Source organism: Camelus bactrianus, chromosome 23 (genome assembly GCF_048773025.1).
Source record: "Camelus bactrianus isolate YW-2024 breed Bactrian camel chromosome 23, ASM4877302v1, whole genome shotgun sequence".
NCBI classification, from domain to species: domain Eukaryota; kingdom Metazoa; phylum Chordata; class Mammalia; order Artiodactyla; family Camelidae; genus Camelus; species Camelus bactrianus.
This window is the reverse complement of record NC_133561.1, coordinates 23,035,057-23,054,718: the sequence shown is the minus strand read 5'-3', so window position 1 is coordinate 23,054,718 and position 19,662 is coordinate 23,035,057. Positions and strand designations below refer to the sequence as shown.

At 32.3% G+C, this 19,662-nt stretch overlaps 1 protein-coding gene across 2 annotated transcripts; it reads left to right on the top strand.

The window, feature by feature from the left end:
* The first annotated feature begins 11,831 nt into the window (after positions 1-11,831).
* On the top strand, positions 11,832-19,302 carry PDC (phosducin). 2 transcript variants are annotated; one of them, XM_010973235.3, is made up of 3 exons: positions 11,832-12,014; positions 15,610-15,761; positions 18,489-19,302. In XM_010973235.3, the coding sequence occupies exons 1-3, from the start codon at positions 11,954-11,956 to the stop codon at positions 19,011-19,013; spliced, it is 738 nt and encodes a 245-aa protein (XP_010971537.1). In that variant the 5' UTR covers positions 11,832-11,953; the 3' UTR covers positions 19,014-19,302. The 2 variants fall into 2 exon arrangements, with proteins under 2 accessions (XP_010971537.1, XP_074208207.1); XM_074352106.1 differs by lacking the exon at positions 11,832-12,014 and having other exon boundaries at positions 15,130-15,761.
* Positions 19,303-19,662: the final 360 nt, after the last annotated feature.

Below are 19,662 nucleotides of genomic sequence, written 5' to 3'. Positions count from 1 at the left end.
TTTTCTTAGTCTAGGTAAAAGCTGATCAATTTTATTTTTTTAAAATTAACTCTTGTTGATTTTTTCTATTGTTTTTCTCTTCTCTATTTTGTTTATTTCTGCTGTAATCTTTATTATTTCCTTCCTTCTGCTAACTTTAGGCTTTGTTTGTTTGTTTTCTAATTTGCTGAAATATAAAGTCAAGTTGTTTGAGATTTTTCTTTTTAATGGAGGCATTTATCACAATAAACTTCCCAATTAGTGCTGCTTTTGCTACATTCATAATTTTTGGTATGCTGTATTTTCTTTTTCATTTGTTTTGAGATATTTTCTAATTTCTCTTTTGATTTCTTCCCTGACCCATTAGTTATTCAAGAATGTGTTGTTTAATTTCCATGTATTTGTGAATTTTTCAGCTTTCCTTCCGTTCTTGATTTCTAGTTTCATTCCATTCTGGTTGGAAAAGATACTTTGTAAAATTTCAATCTCCTTAATTTTTAAAGACTTCTTAATAAATTTCCAGTTTTAAGCTTGGAGTAAGTTAAATTCCCTACTTTGTTAAAGTTAGGTGAGAAATTCGGCCATGGGTATGAAAGGTGTTAGGAAAAGATGGCAAATTGAATATAACCATCTACCTTCCCTACGTCTTTACACTGTGTTTAAAATGGAAGGAAAGGAATTTTTTAACAGTAAAAACTAGTAGCAATGGGGAAAAATGGAAAGGAGAAAACACAAATAAAACTCTAAAATTCAGAAAGCAAACAGACCCATGATGACTTAGCCAACCTAAAAAAACATTTATTAGAAGACTGTAGAAGAAAAAAAATAAAAATCAACTCTATGTACTCCAAAGAATCTCTCTCATACATTCCTGATTTTGTAGTAATTATAACACTTTATTGTGATTATTTTACTTGCCTATCTCTTCTGCTGGACTGAGCCCCATGTCATAGGGAATACGGTTTAATTTTCTTTGTATCCTCAGTGCCTAGTTGCTGCTTCCTTCAAACAAAATAGGTGCTCAATATATGTTTATGGGACTAATAAATACATATTCATTTTATTCTAATAAATACTCACATAATTGTTATCTCTCACCCATGTGATGCATCTTGTGAACTATAAATAAGCTGACTACTCTTAGATCATAGAATATACATTATCCAGGGTAGCTTTGAACCCCAATATACATTCTATGGGGTAGCCTTGAAGAAGTTTAGCAAAAGTGTAATTTATGAAGCTTGCAATAACACTTTTGGTAAACATCCCCTGACAAAGAGGAAGAAGTCAATAAATTGCTGTTGAACAAAATTTCATTGTTTTGAACAGCAAACGGGAGAAAAGTGAAATGACCAACAATTGAAACAAACAAGAAGTAGGAAAGATTTATAATAAAGCAGGGGGAAGGTATAATATGGCAAAGATCAGTTTATATTACTCAAAACTGTATTCAAACTTTTCCAGGATTTCTTTTTCCAAAACAAAAGAATAAGGAGTAGCAGAGATTTTAATACACAAGACATTTCAGGACACTAAAAAAAGGGAGAAGAAAATAGTATTTTGACCAATTTAAGAGGAAAAATGGACGGTGCCAAATAAAGTTGTTCAGAAAGATAGTTATTACACTTGGATCTAGAAATTTTTCTTAAAAAATATGAAAACAAATATATGTGTGTATATGCATGGCTGGGACATTGTGTTCTATACCAGAAATTGACACATTGTAACTGACTGTACTTCAATTAGAAAGAAAGAAAAAAAGAATTCTTGATCAGAAAAAATAATTTTCTCTTTCAGAAAATGGCAAGTGAATTTCTGAGAACTGTTAGTCCATGCTAAAGAAAGGTAACATCTTTTTCTCAAGGAACATAAAATTGGTGGACAAAGATTCTATTTACCACAGGACTCGAAGCTCTTTTTCAGTTTATTTCTTTGTTTTTGCCTTACTGTTAACAAATAGGCTTTGTTAATTCTCTTATGTCAATCCTATTACTTGTTCAGAGCTATTTCTGTAAGGGTCATCAATATTCACGGATCTTAAATCTGAGCTTAAACCTGTTCCACTTCAAGAGGAGTTCAGTGGACAGCAATTCTTATCCACTGAACACAGTCAAGGACGCCAGGCACAGAGAACTAAACTGTGAGTCCACCAGAGTCTTTTTGATAATATAATTTTTTAAATTCTACCTTAGGGGAAAGAATATAATTTCATTGTTTATATATTATTATGTGTTCCCTCTTTTTAAAATATTTCAAAGTAACCTTAAGTAATATTTATCTACTATAAAGACAGTTAAGTACTGCATATCTTTCCATTTTAAAGTGATCTGCACTAGTCATCTAAACTAATGTAAGTTCAGAGTAAACACAATTTTGAGTCTGATGTTCTAGAAAGTTAAAATAAAACCATGAATAGAGGATTAATTTTGAAATGTATAATTCTTCAGTCCTCCCTTTGAATGAAGGGAGAAAAAGAAGTGGTGATTCCTTGCAGTTTGTACTGAAGAGTCGACTCTCAAGCTGTGAAAGGCAGTATTATGTTCAGCAGTAAAGTACTCGCAGACCTCGGGGACCAAATACTTAACCAGTTGTGGGTTCTTGGGCTCTCTTCTTGATACTATATTTTTTGTTGCTTTGTTCTTTGTTTTTTTCATCATTTAAGTGGGGATAATAATGTCTGTTTCAGGTTACTTCAAAAATTTAATGAGAGAAATACTTTTAAAAGAAAATACAATACATGGAGTTTTCTGATATTTGTTAAATTAGGTGAAATTTTTCTTTTAATTAGTGTTATTTTTCTTGCATTTTGCTCCTGTGGAGGTGATTATTATTAGTAACTAACCTTATAGTTTGCATCATGAAAATGAATGAAGTAAGGTTTTCCCATTCTTTTGGGAATATTTTATTAACTGCAAAAATACTCTTAACTATAGCATCCATTTTAAATATATATATATTTTTGATCATTATACATGCTACTTAGAATCACCTAACATTAAAGCTAGAAAAAATTTTAGAGATGACCTAATTCACCATGGTAATTTTTTGCCTAAATATTACATTTATAAACTGGATGTGAATATTATGTTTATAAACTGGATATATTATTGTCAAAATACATGTAAATAATTTATGATGTCTATAGTGAAATTCAAACAGTATGTTCTGGAATAGTGTTTTGACAAGATACAAAGATATTCAAAACAAGACATCTGCTCTGAATTTCCCACAAGATTCTGACATTTCTATTTTCTTCAGAACAAGTAAGAGAATATCTGTATGTAAGAGCAAACCTGGAAAAAAGTTCATGTCTTTTTCATTTATTAGGAGAAACAATTTAGATATAATTTAAAAGCTCCTATATTCCCAGAATCATTTTTACTGATGATACTGGTTGACAAATAGATTGTATTTGTTATATATTCCTGACATACAAATTATTTAAAAACCTGCCCACATCTCCCACTTGCTCAGTCTAATCTGTTGAAAAATCAAACCTATTTGAGAAGGGCAGAAGCTGAAAAAACATTCTATCCACTCTGCAGTGTCTTACATCAAAGTTTCTATCACAGTTCTTCTAGCAACATAGTTATATACTTTAGACACTATAGGGAGGAAAAAAGCAATGACTAAAGTAAGGAGTATTTTCAATAGTATCAATATGTGTGTTTTATATGTAAAAGAAAGAAAATTAACATTGGCTCAGAGCCAACCATTTACTCAGTATTTATTTGTTACAGCCATTTTGAGGCTGGTGTGTCCTATATTCCACTCATGTTTCTGGGGATTTATTTTTAAAGAAAACTCTCATTATGATATAAAACTGTAAAAGTTGACCTACCCCCAAATTAACAACCAGAAATGACAACAGAAATCCTGAGTGTTATTACTGTCTCTGCAAAGTCCAACTCCACTAGACAACTGAAATTCAGAAAATATATATAATCACTATGACATAAATGCTAAAAGGAAATTCAAACAGAAAATCACTTATGATTTGTAAATTCAGAGGTAGAGAAGTAATTCATTGGAAAACAACTTTATCATGTTCAAATTAAATCATCACCTCTCATCTTCTAAAGGTATGCACACACATACCTTTAGAAAATCTTTTTACTATTGTTTTTAAGGCAATTTCACGTACATTTTATTAGCCCATATTTCATGACTCCAAATTAATATCCTTTTCAGATTTCACATTCTTAAATGCCTTGTGGCAAGCCGACCTTACTAGAAGTAAATTAAAGTATTATAGTAAAGGACCTTAGTCCGTAACGAGATAGGAGAATACAAAACAGCTTTGAGGTAAATGTACATCGTGTGTGACTGTGTACATACACACAGCGCATGCACACGCACACATACACATATATATGGGTAGGGGAGATAATTAGGCAGAAGCAATGCATATACATATTGATTCTAAAATAAAATTTGTATTAGTTTGACTGTGTTATTAATTTCAAATACTTGATTTTAGTATCTAAAGTTTTTAGTTATTTACAAATTATCATTTTATGCAATAGCTATTAAGTCCCTATAACTAAATACTATACATTTTACATAATACAGTTTACATTATTTAATCCTTACATAGCCTTTTGAGGTAGATAGTTTCACTACTCCAATTTTATAGGAAAGAAAACTAAAACACAGAATTTTAGTGATTTGCTCAAGGTCACAAAGTTGATAATTGGCAAAGCTAGATTTGAACCCAAGTGTTTATGTATTGTTAATCATTATGCTATACTGTCACTTGGAAGCATTGCAATGTATGGTTCTTCCCCATAAGAAGCTAACTCTTCATTGGGTATAAGACATATATAAATAAATCAATTAGAGAGCAGTTCAAGAAATGAAATGATATATTATGAGGCATAAAATCCCCTCTATATTGATACTAAACCTAAGACGACATCACTCTTACTAAAAATCTCTAGTTCTCAAAGTCAATAAATAAAATAGTGAGGTGGGGTAGAGAAAGAGGAAATTATGGCTTAGGTGAAATCATCAGCATTACCTTTATGATTTGAGAGATAGTGAGGTCTCCACAAGCCCAGGAATGACTCCCATGATCTGACATGGTGCTGTCAGACCTATCTGATGTGAAATTCCCACCACTAACCACATTTTTTAATGAGAAAGAAAAAACAGAACTGTTTTCTACAGGAGTCCAGTATGACATTGAGGAAGACAGTCATGGCAGGGGTTAAAACACCTGACGTTAATATATTAGCACTGGTGAGAACATTAGCCTGGCTTAGTTAATCAGATTAGCTCACAGTCACCTTGGAAAACACAGGAGAGCAGAGATCTAAGATGTATGGTTAGAGGTGGAAAAAGGTAGAACATGAAGTCCTGCAAGGGTAAAAAGCACAGTGTGATACTCTTCTGGAGCAGAGATCAAGACACAGAATCTAAATTTCTATCAAAAGTGAAGGTGAAGCAGAATTTCTGTAGATTTTCCTATCTAGCAGTTTTGCTTGGTTTCAGCCCTCTAATAACACAGTATGTTCCAAGTATGCCTTAAAGAGAATTTGCTATATTTCCACTTCAGTTAAGTTACAGAATTATTTTAATCAAGCACTTCAGTACTTTATTCTAGTCAGTTATTTACCTCCCATGGCTAAGCATGCTCAGACACAATAATGTCATTTTTAGTACAGCACCTTCTCTGAAACAGCTTTTATTCCATGTGTTTCCAAAAGGGAACATATGCATTTATGTATAAGAGAGAGGAAAGATTATTTGTTTTAAATTGCATAACAAGAAACTTACTTGACAATTTAACTTTGAAGCTACTTTAATACTCTGTTTTTCATGTTTTTTACGTCCCTGGAAAGATGTCACATACGTCATAGGTAGGTCATTTTAATGTTTGGTTGTTTAACCTGTTTACTCTGTACTTAGGTTATCAGAATACAGTATCAGAATACAGCATCTGAAGCCTTTAATTACAATTTTAAAAAGGAAAGAAACCACATTTACCTGAACCTCAGCCCTACGAAACAGAATGGAGTACTTCTACTGAGCCTTTTCCCCCCTTGGCATTTATGGCTTTTATTTCTCAACAGAAGACAATAGTTATTGAAATGCTTAAAACAATTTTCCCCTTTGTGTGGAAAACACTGATACACAGTGTCTTCTTAGATGTACTACCAGTTACTTGATCTGACCCAGACCAAGGTGAACCCATAACATTCTTACCAAAGTCTATGTAACATTCTTCTGATTTAATTTTTTAATATAATACTCTAGATTCTATTGCAATTAGTACAGAAGAGCAATAATTTCCTGAGGACATCAGAACAACCAAGAAAATAACTGGCATTTGCATTATTTGATGTGTAGGGCTAGGATCTTTTGTGGCATCCCAGGAATATGGGTCTAGAAGCAGGGAAAGAGATAATAAAGAATCCCCCAAACGGACAACCTAATCCTAGGTGTGCCTCATTTCCCTACCTGCAACTCTTAAAGGATTAATGGAGAACCCCATGGAATCCAGAGGCCCCCAAAGTCTTAGAAAGTCAGAGGAAAAGGCAGGCTGTTCAGGTCCAGTACCTACATAACTTAGACAATTTTTTTGTACAAAAGTAAGAGCCAGGTGCTATGGACTGAACTGTGTCCCCCCAAATTCATATATTGATGACCTAACCCCAGATGTGATAGTATTTTGAAACAGTAATTAATAAAGAAATAATGAATGGTTAAATGAGGTTAATTTAATGGTAGGGCCTAATCCATACTATTAGTGTCCTGACAAGAAGGGATACCAGAGCACCCTCTCCCTTTACCATATAAGGACACAACAAGGAGGTGGCTGCCTGCAAGCCAGGAAGAGAGGCTTCACCAGAACCAAACCTGCCAGACCTTGATCTGGGACTTCAAGCCTACAGAACTGTGGGAAAATAAATTTCTGTTGTTTAAGCCTCAAAGTCTATAATATTTTGTTATGGTAGCCCAAGCAGACTAAGTTACCAGCAAACTATATTTATATGTGATTTCTGACAAATAGAAAAGTGGAATAAAGTTTGAAGGATTGAAGTGTTAGTTTCCAAAGATACACCACACATTGAGAAGATTTTTATATAAGACTTGGGCTACCTAAAAACAGGATTAAGAAACAAATAGGCTTAATTTTAGAAACTGATCTTAAAGATTGCTGAAGCCATAGAATTGTTACTTCAATTACATTAAAAAATTCAAATATAACTCTTTGGACTATGAGAATGAAATATCTCAATTTCCTGCACAAATCTCCACACAAAGATCAGTGTTACGTTTCCATAATTTTCCTACACAAGCAAAAGTAGCTCTATAAAGAGCATATCCTGGATTTATTTTGATACATAATTGATGTATGTTACCTATTGCTTTATAAGTGATCCAGAGACATGGGATTGATACTGAATTCTCAATCAATATGTATGACTGTCAAGAACCAACATCAGGCAAAGCCATTTTGTCTTTCGTATTAATTTTCAAGTCATTATCAGTCATTTAGAATTAATTCAGATAACTCAAAATAAAGATTCTTCTATTATATTCACTATAGACAAATATGGTTTAATCCAAAACTGAGAAATATATCATTCAAATAAGTACTATCTCAAAGAATTAGGGCACGATAACTTATTGATCTATTATTTTCCATATTCTCATCTTGGTTTTAATGCTTATACAAAAAATTTGTTTGGTTTGTTAATTCATTCATTCATTAAGCATATTATTGAAAAGATAATGGTATAGTGCAAAAAAAAAAAAATAAGGATTCTAGAGATTCAAAAGTCAGACAAACCTGAATTTGAACTTTAGCTCTATCTACTGTATACTATCTCTGTGATCTTTGGTGAGTCACTGAATCTCCCAGAGCCTGAGAATTCACGTCTGAAAAATGAGGATAATGGTTTTGTGAGAATTTTAAATAGTGTATATAACATACCTAGCACATAGGTTCTTTAAAAAATTGCTGCTGTCATTTATGGAGTATTCACAATATGTGAAACAATTGTAAGAAGTAAGACAATGACAAGTAAAAACCAGTCTCTGTCCCAGAAGAATTTACAGTAGTGAAGTAAAGTAAGTCCTGTAAGTTGTTGTGGATGCTAGGAGAGAAGTCAGTCTAAGGTACACTGGTAAGATGATCCTGCTGTTTGAAAGTCTACCAATAAACTGTAACAGTTAGTACTGAAAGCAAAGCTCTTCTTCAGGAACACCAAGAATCTACAAGTCACTTCGAAACTAGATATTCTGAATAGATTAGGTCAACAAATATGAAATGATTAACAAATGTCATCATCACAGTATCATGTGAACAAGGATAATGATGATAATGAAATATTTCTAGGGTGGATTTGGGGTTTTCAGAGAGTTTTAAAATCAATTATTTAAGGACTTTACTCACTTCCTTTCTATTCTAGATCACCACTATTATGTGCAAAACAAGAACTAAAAGAAAAATGCTTAAAATTGTCTCATTTTATTTTTTAGTAATTACTAAACCATGGTTGGGAGGTGTTACAGTTTTGAGGACTAAGTCTGAAAAATCTTATCCCAGATAAGCCATTATTTTAAATTCCTATTAAAATCTTAAACTAAGAGGAAAATAAATCCTAACTTGGTAGAATTATAACTTTAAACTGTATTTCTCACCAAAATTTACTTTCACTTTTGAAGAATTTGGTAGTACCCATTCAAATGAGTGATATTTTGTCAAAGGTTATCCAAACACAATTTTTATTTAACACAGATTTCATTCATTGCAACAGTATTATAACTTTCTAAAATCAAAAAGGAACAACATCACACATTTTTATAATATAGCAAATGGAAAATACAGTAACTCTTGAACCACAGGAAATCTCGGGGAAAGTAGATTTTTTTGTCTTCTTGTCTTACTTTATCACCACTTTTCAGTAACACACAATGTGTTTACTATCGCTCAAAGTCTTATAATAATCCTATTGTTATTTTAAACCCTTTAACCAAAAGCAGACTTGTAATTTTTTAACCCCTAATAGTACTACTGCAAACCAAATGTTGATCATATCTTTGAATGACTGTTACATTGTATATCAAAACATAAAGTATATTTTTTATTTTATTTTATAGACTCATATATAGCACTTTCTGTGTGTAAGGATCTAAGCACCTTCCAAACTAACTGGATTCATTTTAGGATACTAAAGCAAATTCTGAAGACGATAAATTATTTGAGATAATCAGAAAACCCCAGAGTAAGCTGATGACAGGTGGTACTAACAGTTATATAGATCAAATATCTCACTAGCTAATTATACTAGATTTGTGTCTTCTTCTACAGTGTTTTCAAGCAGTGCAAGCAAATATACCTCATACTTCAAATTTTTCTTCCAATTTCTGCCTTTGTTCACTTGTTCCCCTAATATATATAAACAGTAGTAAATTTCATCAATCTTTGTACTCTAATTCAAATGGAGGCAGTAGGTAAGAATGGATTCTGTCTTTTACTACATAGGCAACCCAATTGACTTAACTCTTAGTATTTGTGAGTACCATACTACAAGAGTTTTGTTCTTAATGTAATTCAGAGCCCCGGGAAATGCCTGGCCCATAGCCTATTCTTAACATATATAATCCAGTCAATCAATCAAGTTTTCCCCAAGTAACTGAATTATCTTTACAATAAAGGAATTCTATGAAATTGAAAAAAGTCTTTTTGAAAAAAGAAATTTCTTTTTTTCTCCACTAGATTTCAACTAGGTTGCCAAGAAGCAGGTCAAGAAGCAAGCTATTCTATCTCTTCAACATTTGAAATAAAATTATTTTCAGATTTTTTTTAAGCCTTAAATACACTTGTGAACAGTAGCTACCCCAAATTTTCTATTTTTCCTTTTTTAATTGAAATATAGTCAGTTTACAATGTTGCATCAATTTCTGATGTACAATATAATGATTCAGCCATACATATATGTACATACATTCATTTTCATATTCTTTTTCCTTATAGGTTACTACAAGATATTGAATATAGTTCTCTGTGCTATACAGAAGAAACTTGTTATTTATCTATTTTATGTATAGTAGTTAGTATCTGCAACTTTCGAACTCCCAGTTTACTCTTTCAAAATAAAAGAGACTGGCTTGAGTCTCTACTTTTCTGAGGACTAAATAGTTATTGAAGTTATCAAATAGTTTCCATTACTTTGTTCTGTAGTGGTCTTTTGAAGCAAACTAATAATATTCATTTTTCTTAGATGAAACAATTATTTTTAAATAATTGCAGTAAGTAATTAAGTAGATTCTTTTGTCCAACAACATCTACTTATTTTAATTTTCTCTTACTCCCATTTTCTTTGATTCTTTTTCATTATTAAATCCATTCAAATTTAACATTCTTTATTACATTTATAGTCACATGAAATGGATTGGCATTCACTTGACAGCCTTTTCTTAAAAGCCTTTTCTTGTTCAACTGGGTAAAATTAAATTGGCAAAGACCTTTGACCTCCAGTGATTCCGGGTAGGAATTGTAGCAAGGAAAACAAGATTAAGATGCCAGTCCAAATGTTAGGGGCAGAAGTCAAAGAAAGAAAAGAAAAAAAAAGAATCAAGACAAAAAGAGTTCTGGTTTACCATTCTGTGCCTTGGGAAAGTACCAAACAGACCAAGCTCAGAACACATCAATAAAAAACTAAGAGGATGCTGTACACTGGAAATTAACATTGTAAATCAACTATACTTCAATAAAAGGCTTTTTAAATAAAATAAAATTTAAAAATTAAAAATTAAGATGTGATCAAAGCATAAGCTGGATGATATCACTGCTTAAAACTGACTCTGAGAGAAAGAGGCAAAGGGAAAAGTGTAGAAGAAGGAAAAAGAGTAAAAAGAGAGTATGTCCACTGTTAGCATATCCTCCTTGACTTGAGAATTATAAGAAAATCACGACTATATGGACCCTCTTAGGGAATGTGTTAGTATGCATAATAGAATTTTCCAGATAATGGAAAGGTTATTAAAATAGGCAAATAAGTTGGATTTGAATGTGAACCAAGGATAAATAGAGTCTACACGAGCTCATCAAGGAGTTTCCTATGAATAAAATTCCATGTGCTTTTGGTAGATTTTGTGACATATTTTAGCTTCTCAAAATTCTACAGGCATAGTTACTGATTGTTTTCATTTGCTTGGTGGGTAACATGACCAAAACTTGCTTTGTGGTATAGAGAGAAGTAATAGTGCTAGGTTTGGAATAGCACTGTTTCTTAGATCATAATTCTTTAATGCCAATTCAAAAAATGGATTTGTCAAAACATATTGAGAAAAATGATACAGTATGTTAACCGTCAAAATAGTAAAATGCTTTAAAATTTAGCTCTAAAATGAAAGGTAGGTTCAGATCCTTGCTCCACCACCTACTATGTGATCTTAGGCAAGCAAAAAGTAAACTCTTTGTCCTTCAGCTTCCTCAGCTGTAAAATAGCATTAACAATTGTCCCTGTTACATATGGTGTGAGAATTAAATGACTTTTGACACATGAAATGATTGGAACAATGCCTGGCACATAGTAAGTGTTCATAGTAAGTACATAATTATTATTCATTAAAACAGTTTTATTATATAAAGTGATCAGAATACAATTTCGTGAAATTTGGTAACAAACAGCAATAAAAAATAAAATCAGTAATAAATAATGTTCACTAAGTACACAGACCTAAACTGAAGCCTTTTAAGTAAAAAAAAAAAAAAAAAAAAAAAAGACAAACTATAAATTACATAAAGTACTTAGGTCCAAATATCTTTAATGACACAAATATTAAATTAATATCCTTTTACAAAGTAGACAGGAAACTAAACATTATATCACTTAGAGATAACTCTTAACCCACGTGGAATCTGACAGTAGAATACATAACATATATTTCTCCTAGAATTCATCTGTCATCATTACTTTGTTTTCCCTTTAGATTATATCAAATCTGAATTCCTAAAATGGAAGAAGCCAAAAGCCAAAGTTTGGAGGAAGACTTTGAAGGGCAGGCCACACACACAGGTAAGCAAAGCTAGAAGAAAAGATGATTATTAAATTTAAATTAAATCTGAAGCTCTCCAGTGTTTGTATTGCCACAATTCAATATGAAATTTAAGTAATACCTTTCAGTGGCTTGATGGAATCACAAAAAAAAAAAAAATTTGACTGGCTAAATTAATGTGAAATTAAATACTCTTAAAATAGTTTTATTTAGGCTACAATGAGCTATCACCTTACACCAGTCAGAACAGCCATCATCAAAAAGCCTACAAATAATAAATACTAGAGAGGATGAGGAGAAAAGAGAATCCTCCTACACTGTTGGTAGCAATGTAAATTGGTATAGCCATGGAGAACAGTCTAGAGGTCCCTTAAAAAACTAAAAATAGAGTTGCCATATGATCCAGTAATTGCACTCCTGGGTATATATCTGTAAAGACAAAAACTAGTTCAAAAAGATATATGCACCCCAGTGTTCACAGCAGCAGTATTTACAATAGCCAAGACATGGCAGCTACCTAAATGTCTATTGACAGATTAATGGATAAAGAAGATGTGGTATATATACACAATGGAACATTATTCAGCCTTAAAAAAAGAATGAAATAAATGCCATTTGCAGCAGCATGAATGGATCTTGAGATTATCATGCTAAGTGAAGTAAGTCAGAAAGAAAAAGACAAATGTCATATGACATCACTTACATGTGGAATTTTAAAAAATGGTACATATGAACTTATTTACGAAACAGACATAGAAAACAAACTTATGGTTACTAAAGGGGAAGGGGGAGAGAGATAAATCAGAAGTTTGGGATTAAAAGAGATACACTACTATATATAAAACAGATAAACAACAAGGACCTACTGTATGGCACAGGGAACGATATTCAATATCTCGTAATAACATATAATGGTAAAGAATCTGGAAAAAATATATATGTATATGTATAACTGAATCACTTTGCTCTACCTCTGAAACTAATACATTGTAAATCAACTATTAAAAAAAAAAAACCAACTGATCACCGTTGGTCTGAGAGATGAAACCTACTGCACCCTCACCCCTGTATCACTTTGCCTCCCCTGCTGGAAGGATCACACTCAGCATCTATGAGGCAAGTGAGATTTTCTTTTTTCTTAAGTCACTCTATTTGAAAGCAGGGAGTCACTTTAAATACACAACAATTGATCTTGTTAATAAAGATTTTAAAGTCCTAAAGACTATGGTAAATCAAAACTGGAAAAAAATACAGTGATAAAAAATATAGCATTCTGTGTTTCCTAAAAAAAAGTTTTACTCAGATGTCAAACAATGAGAAAAACACCAATTATTGAGAATTCTTTGTTGCCCAACTATCATAAAACTTCTCTACCTACACTATAATTAAGCCATTTTCCACTCTCCTAATCTCCCTCACTATGGATTTTCTTTGTCATTGTAAATAATAGTAGACCAAAAGATAAATAAATAGAGTTTTTAATCAATTTTTTGAATATAAAAAAATATAGAAAATAATTAAAAATCTTTAAATAAAATGGATTTTAATATTCTTCCAGAAAACCTAAGATTTCAATTCATCCAGAGCCTGTTTTCTTAATCTATTAAATTGTGTGTGGCTGTCCATATGCTATTACTAAATAAAGTTTAAAAGTCAAATATCATAGCTTAAATTTTAAAATTCAGGTTTCTTTTAACTCTACTGAATCTCATTTGAGTAATACTTTCTTCTCTCTTTTAATAATATGAATTGGAGCCTTTAAAGTTAGCCAGAATTTTGAATGAATTCAATGAGTACTAAACAAAAGGCATGAAAAGTAATTTCATAATGGCAGTATGAAGAATACCTTTCAAGCGTGACAAAACCAAGAAACCATAGAAGAAGATTAATAAATTCAGCTACAGAAATGAAGGAAGGAAGGAAGAAGGAAAAGGAGAGGAAGGAAGGGAGGGAAGGAAGGGAATGTCTGCAGCCTGGTAAAAGTCACAAAGAGAAGAATCCAAAAAACAACAAATTGGGGGAAAACATTAAGAAAGGGTTAATTTCCTAATATATATTAAAAGCTCCTACAAATCAATTAAAAAAATCAACAACCAAATGGGGAAATTGGCAAAACACAGGACTATTTAGAAAAAGAATTTTAATGGCACTGGGAATAGTCAGAACTATAGTAAGATACATTTTTTCCCACAGTTTGTAAAAGTGAAAAAGTTTAATATCACACTTTGGAAAAAGGCATACTCATAAATTATTGGTAGGAGTGTAAACTTGTACAATCTCTTTAAAGATAGTTTAGCAATATTAAAATTAGAAACATATATGACAAGCAATTTTACTACCTATATGTAGACCTAACCTATATGTAGACCTGCACAGACAGAAAAAACGTATGTGCCGCATTCTTCACTCAGAATCATATGTCATAGAAAAAATGCAGAAGCAACCATGTACATCTATAAGACACTGCTTAAGTAAACTGATATTTACACACCGGAATACCAGTCCCTATTTTTTAGAAAAAGGAAGAACCTGTTTATGTATGTATGTAAAAAAAATCTTTGAGATATATTATGAAGTAAAAAAAGCAAGGTGAAAAAAAGTGTGCAAAATATACTACCACTTGTAAAAAAAAAAAAAAACAGGAGAAAAAATATTGCCTTTTCTAAACACATAAACGCATGCTATACACATGCATATTTTGTATATGCAGAAAACATCTGGAAAACAGAGACTACACAAGTAAAAAACACTGATTGCCTGAAAATCATTAACTAAATAAATCTATATTAAAATTGTATATTACAAAACAAAAAATTATCAGGAAACATGTGGGAGAGAGAATACATCCACACATACACAATACTAAAAGTATGGATGTGGCTAAGCTTTAGTGAAGAATATTTAAAACTGCATATATTCAAGAATCTAGACCTTCTTCCAAGCACTGTTATTATTTATCAGGGCAAATGAACATCAGAGTTCCAGCTGGGTTATTCTTTATTTAATTAATTTTCTAAAATCTGTATATCTCATAGTTTCTGTATTTCTAAAAGATCCTTACAATCTTAGAAGGAATTGAATGGTTATGTAATAATTTTCTTAAACCATTTTAGTTTTGTTAATTGCAGTCAGGCATCCCTCTTACTGGTTGTCTCCTAAGTGCTATTGTTATTATTGTTTTCTGGATCTTGGTAACATTTCAATTTGTTTGCCCCAAATCCTAGTTTCCTTTGTTAATAGTATGGTGCCAATTTTAGTTTACTGCTGAAGCTTCTTTCTTATTTAATAAAAGTACTAATCTCTTAAAACTCTAGTTTCCTCTCTACAGTAATTTTTGACATCTTTACCTTCAAATTTTGCCAATAGTTCAAAGTGCATAATTTGTATTTTCATAAACACAGATGTTAAAATTCTTAGCCAAAACCCATTTAACAAGATTAATGTGGAAGAAGATTTTTACCAGCAAGGAAGTCAGAAATTTCTAGCCCGAATGAGATATTTTTCCTGACACAGAAGGTGGCAAGTCTATTTCCATGGTTATCCTTATACAAATATCAATTATGTACATAATTATTTGGAAAAAAAGGAAAACAATTTGTCTTAATTTTATTCCAGGGCCCAAAGGAGTAATAAATGATTGGAGGAAGTTTAAATTAGAGAGTGAAGATAGTGATTCATTCCCACCTAGCAAGAAGGAGATTCTCAGACAAATGTCTTCTCCTCAAAGTAGAGATGACAAAGACTCAAAAGAAAGATTCAGCAGAAAGGTAAGATAAGAAGAAATCAATAATAACCTACAATGTGTTTTTAGTCTGAATGACTCTATGGAATCACTTTAGAAATATTACAAAATACTTATCTATTTCAAGAATATTTACTACAGTATTGTTTGTATTAGCAAAAAATAAATAAATTTAAAAAACAAACTTTAGTAAATGTCTACGAAGTCATCCTATAATTTAAGAAATACGTGACAACTGTTAAAAGAATGAGTTACAAATGAGTACATGAGTTGACCTGAGGTACTTTCACAACATGAGAGGGCAAGTTACAGAGAATTTTATATATGATCCATTCTCTAGAGCAACGGAAAACAAACAACAAAAGGTATTTAGAAAAGTATGGGAAGACACTCACCAAATTGACAATATTGATTAATTGGAAGGGTAAGATTGGTTGAGAGTTCTTAACTTCCTCTTTTCAAGGAGGAGAAAGAAGGTAAGCAGAATAAGACACATTTTTTTTAATATCCATTTTTTTAGAGCAGCATTTTAAAAACTCTCACTTATTTCTTATTATATAATGTGTATGTCATCCATACACAAAGCAATACATGAGAAGTTGATCTCTAAAATTTTGATAGGGATTATCTCAGAGGATCTGAGTGGTGAAATTTCAGTATTTATTACTTCCTTTAGTGTTTAGTTCATTTTTGAATCTTTATAATTAGCATGTATTATTTATACAAAAGGAACAACAATATTAATATTAATAGAAGAAATCATAAAGTTATTTTCATTGTGGAGAAAAACCACTCTAGTGGTTTATTTATCTCCAAACCACTGTGTATGGATTATTATATATTGATTCTCAACAGAGTCTATGAATCAGAAATATTCTTGGTTCCAGGTTTCTGGTCATTGTAAAAATCTTCAAGTATAACATCTTGTTTTCAGATTTTGGTTCCTTCACTAGGTCACTATGTGATGTGAAAGAAACAATTAAATTTTCCCATCTGAGGAACTGTAACAACACCTCCTCCACTTGGTTTAAAGAGATGTAAAGAGAAAAAAATGAGAAAGTGTTTTGAAACATGTAAAATGCTATACAAATGTGAGACATTATACTGGTTAAAGATGGTGTACTAAGGTTAGGCTTTAGAAATGTATCTGAGTGCCTGAATATCTATTTGCCTGAAGATATGAATGGAACAGATTCTCATAAGAATGCTCAAATGCATGTTTAAATCAGTATTTGTGTGGTTGCATCTGTAAAATTAACAGAACTATGGTAGCAACTAAAAAATTACACAAAACATATAACAATGTCTAGGGTTAAAACAGATTAAGTTGGAATGATAATTCTAAAGCAGAAAAAAATAATATGATATGAAAAAGAATGAGGACATTGGAAAAACCACCATAGGAGGCAGAAACAAGAGAATGAAGTAAAGAATGTGCCAGATACTTCAACTTAATCTCCGTATCGTCTGTAAAAAACCTACCTCACAGGTTTGTTGTGAGGATTAAGAAAAATTATCTATGCAAAATGCCTAAGACATAGTAGATTTTCCACAAATTTGGGAGTCATCCAACCTCCATGGTTCTGGGCTGCTCCACATCTCTTAATTACATTATGACCCATCATCACTCCTTTATATCACTCGTGTGTGTGTGTGTGTGTGTGTGTGTGTGTGTGTGTGAGTGTGCGTGTGCGTGTGCGTGTGTGTGTGTGTGTGTGAAGGGAAAGTGTGTTTAACATTCTACTAAGTAATAATGATATAGCTATTAAGAAAGGCTCTGCGGGTAATTTAATATTCCAGCTTCAGTGAGAAGTAGCTGTCTTAGGAGATGGAAACTAGGTCTTTTCTCATTTTAGCCTAAAACAGTGCATACGAATCACCTGAAGGACTTGTTTAAACATGGCTCACTCAGCCTCACCCTTACAGATTCTGATTCAGTAAATCTGGGGTGGTGCTCCCAGATTTGCGTTTCCCAGAACTTCTCAGGTGATGGTGATGCTGCTGCTGGTCTCCTGGCTAAGATGAACTCCAAAAAGTACTAAAAGTTGTCTTGCTTAAACTCCATCCTACATATTCCAAAAATCATCAGCATATGGTAAGCTATAATATTGTTAACAACTTTTATGGAGGAGACACTAATGCCCAAAGGCATTTGTTGGGGACACATTTAACTGCATGTGCAGGCACTCGTGCACATGTGTGTGTATATATTTTTATGGAAGTCACTCCAGAGTAGAACTTGCTGGGCTTTTTTCCACCCAAAGTGGCACATTTCTGACTGAGATCATGACCATCTCGTAGCTCAACTATATTCAGCAATACTTACACATGCATCTAATCATGAAATAATTACTGAACCCCCATTACATGCCAGACACTAAGGCAGATATTGAAGAGCGACTGAATGAGACAAATAAAATCCCTGCCACCATACAGCACAAAAGTGGAAAAAAAAAAAAACTAACCTTATACAATTAAACTAATAAATATATAATACCATACCAGATAGTGTTTATTGCTACAAAGAAAAATAAGCCAGCATAAGGAATAGAAAGTATGAGGCTGGGACTCTTAGACAGAGAAATCAAAGAAGGTGACATTTGAACACATGATGTGAAGTAGAAGGCCACATCAGGATCAGGGGCAGGGCTGGGGGGACAGCAAATGCAAATTCTTTAAGTTAAGAATAGGATGTATGAGGAATATAAATTTCTGACTGAATATCTCTCTCATTTCTTTCATCTATTCCCAGATGAGCATTCAAGAATATGAACTCGTTCACCGAGACAAAGAAGATGAAAACTGCCTTCGTAAATATCGTAGACAGTGTATGCAGGATATGCACCAGAAGCTGAGTTTTGGTCCTAGATATGGATTTGTGTACGAGCTGGAATCTGGGGAGCAATTCCTGGAAACCATTGAAAAGGAGCAGAAAATCACCACAATCATTGTTCACATTTATGAAGACGGTATTAAGGGCTGTGACGCTCTAAACAGTAGCTTAACATGCCTTGCAGCCGAATATCCTATGGTCAAATTTTGTAAAATAAAAGCTTCTAATACAGGTGCTGGGGACCGCTTTTCCTCAGATGTGCTCCCCACACTGCTCGTCTACAAAGGTGGGGAACTCCTAAGCAATTTTATTAGTGTTACTGAACAGTTTGCTGAAGAATTTTTTACTGGGGATGTGGAGTCTTTCCTAAATGAATATGGATTATTACCTGAAAGAGAGGTGCATGTCTTAGAGCAGACCAACATGGAAGAAGATATGGAATAAAGATTCACTATGTCAATATCTCCAATTTCTCCTTTAAGCAGTGAACATTGATTTTGGTAGTATTTATATTCCTCTAGAGAACACCAGGTATAGCCATGGATGTTCTAATTTGGGGAAAAACAAGATTTACATTAAAATTACATGATTAGCATTTCTTAGGATTAGTTACTCAAATTGATAAAGTGCTTTACTACAAAACATTGTAGTCTTCAGCAACATGTTATAGACAAAGAGGATGTGGATAATATTGTGACGGTTTTCAAAAATCCCTTTCAAGTTATATGTTGGCTTTTTTCCTCCTTGTTTTTTCCTTGGTATTATTATTGGGATTTTCAAATTACATTGTTAATTATAATTTTGCTTGTGTAATAAGAATAAAATCTCATAAGGAAATACACCTTTTATCTGAAGTCCATTCTTTCTCAAATATTACATTATCAAGGTCCTAAAACATTATATATCCCAAATTACAAAAAAATTATTATTCAGTAAGATATCTTATGTTCCAACTACACTAATACACAAGAAACAGAAACCTCGTGCCACATTAAAATTGTAAAAAAAAAAAAAAGTATGTTAAAAATTCAGTTTCAGGGTTTCAAAAGCTAACTTTATCTAGAAAAAAAGGCAGAGTAGAAGCAAAGTCTTT

Bases quoted from the DNA above. Each gene is read 5' to 3' on its own strand.
- PDC (XM_074352106.1), top strand. From the start codon at position 15,528: ATGGTTATCCTTATACAAATATCAATTATGTACATAATTATTTGGAAA. The intron at 15,762-18,488 runs GTAAGATAAGAA...ATCTATTCCCAG, and splicing joins AAGAAAGATTCAGCAGAAAG to ATGAGCATTCAAGAATATGA.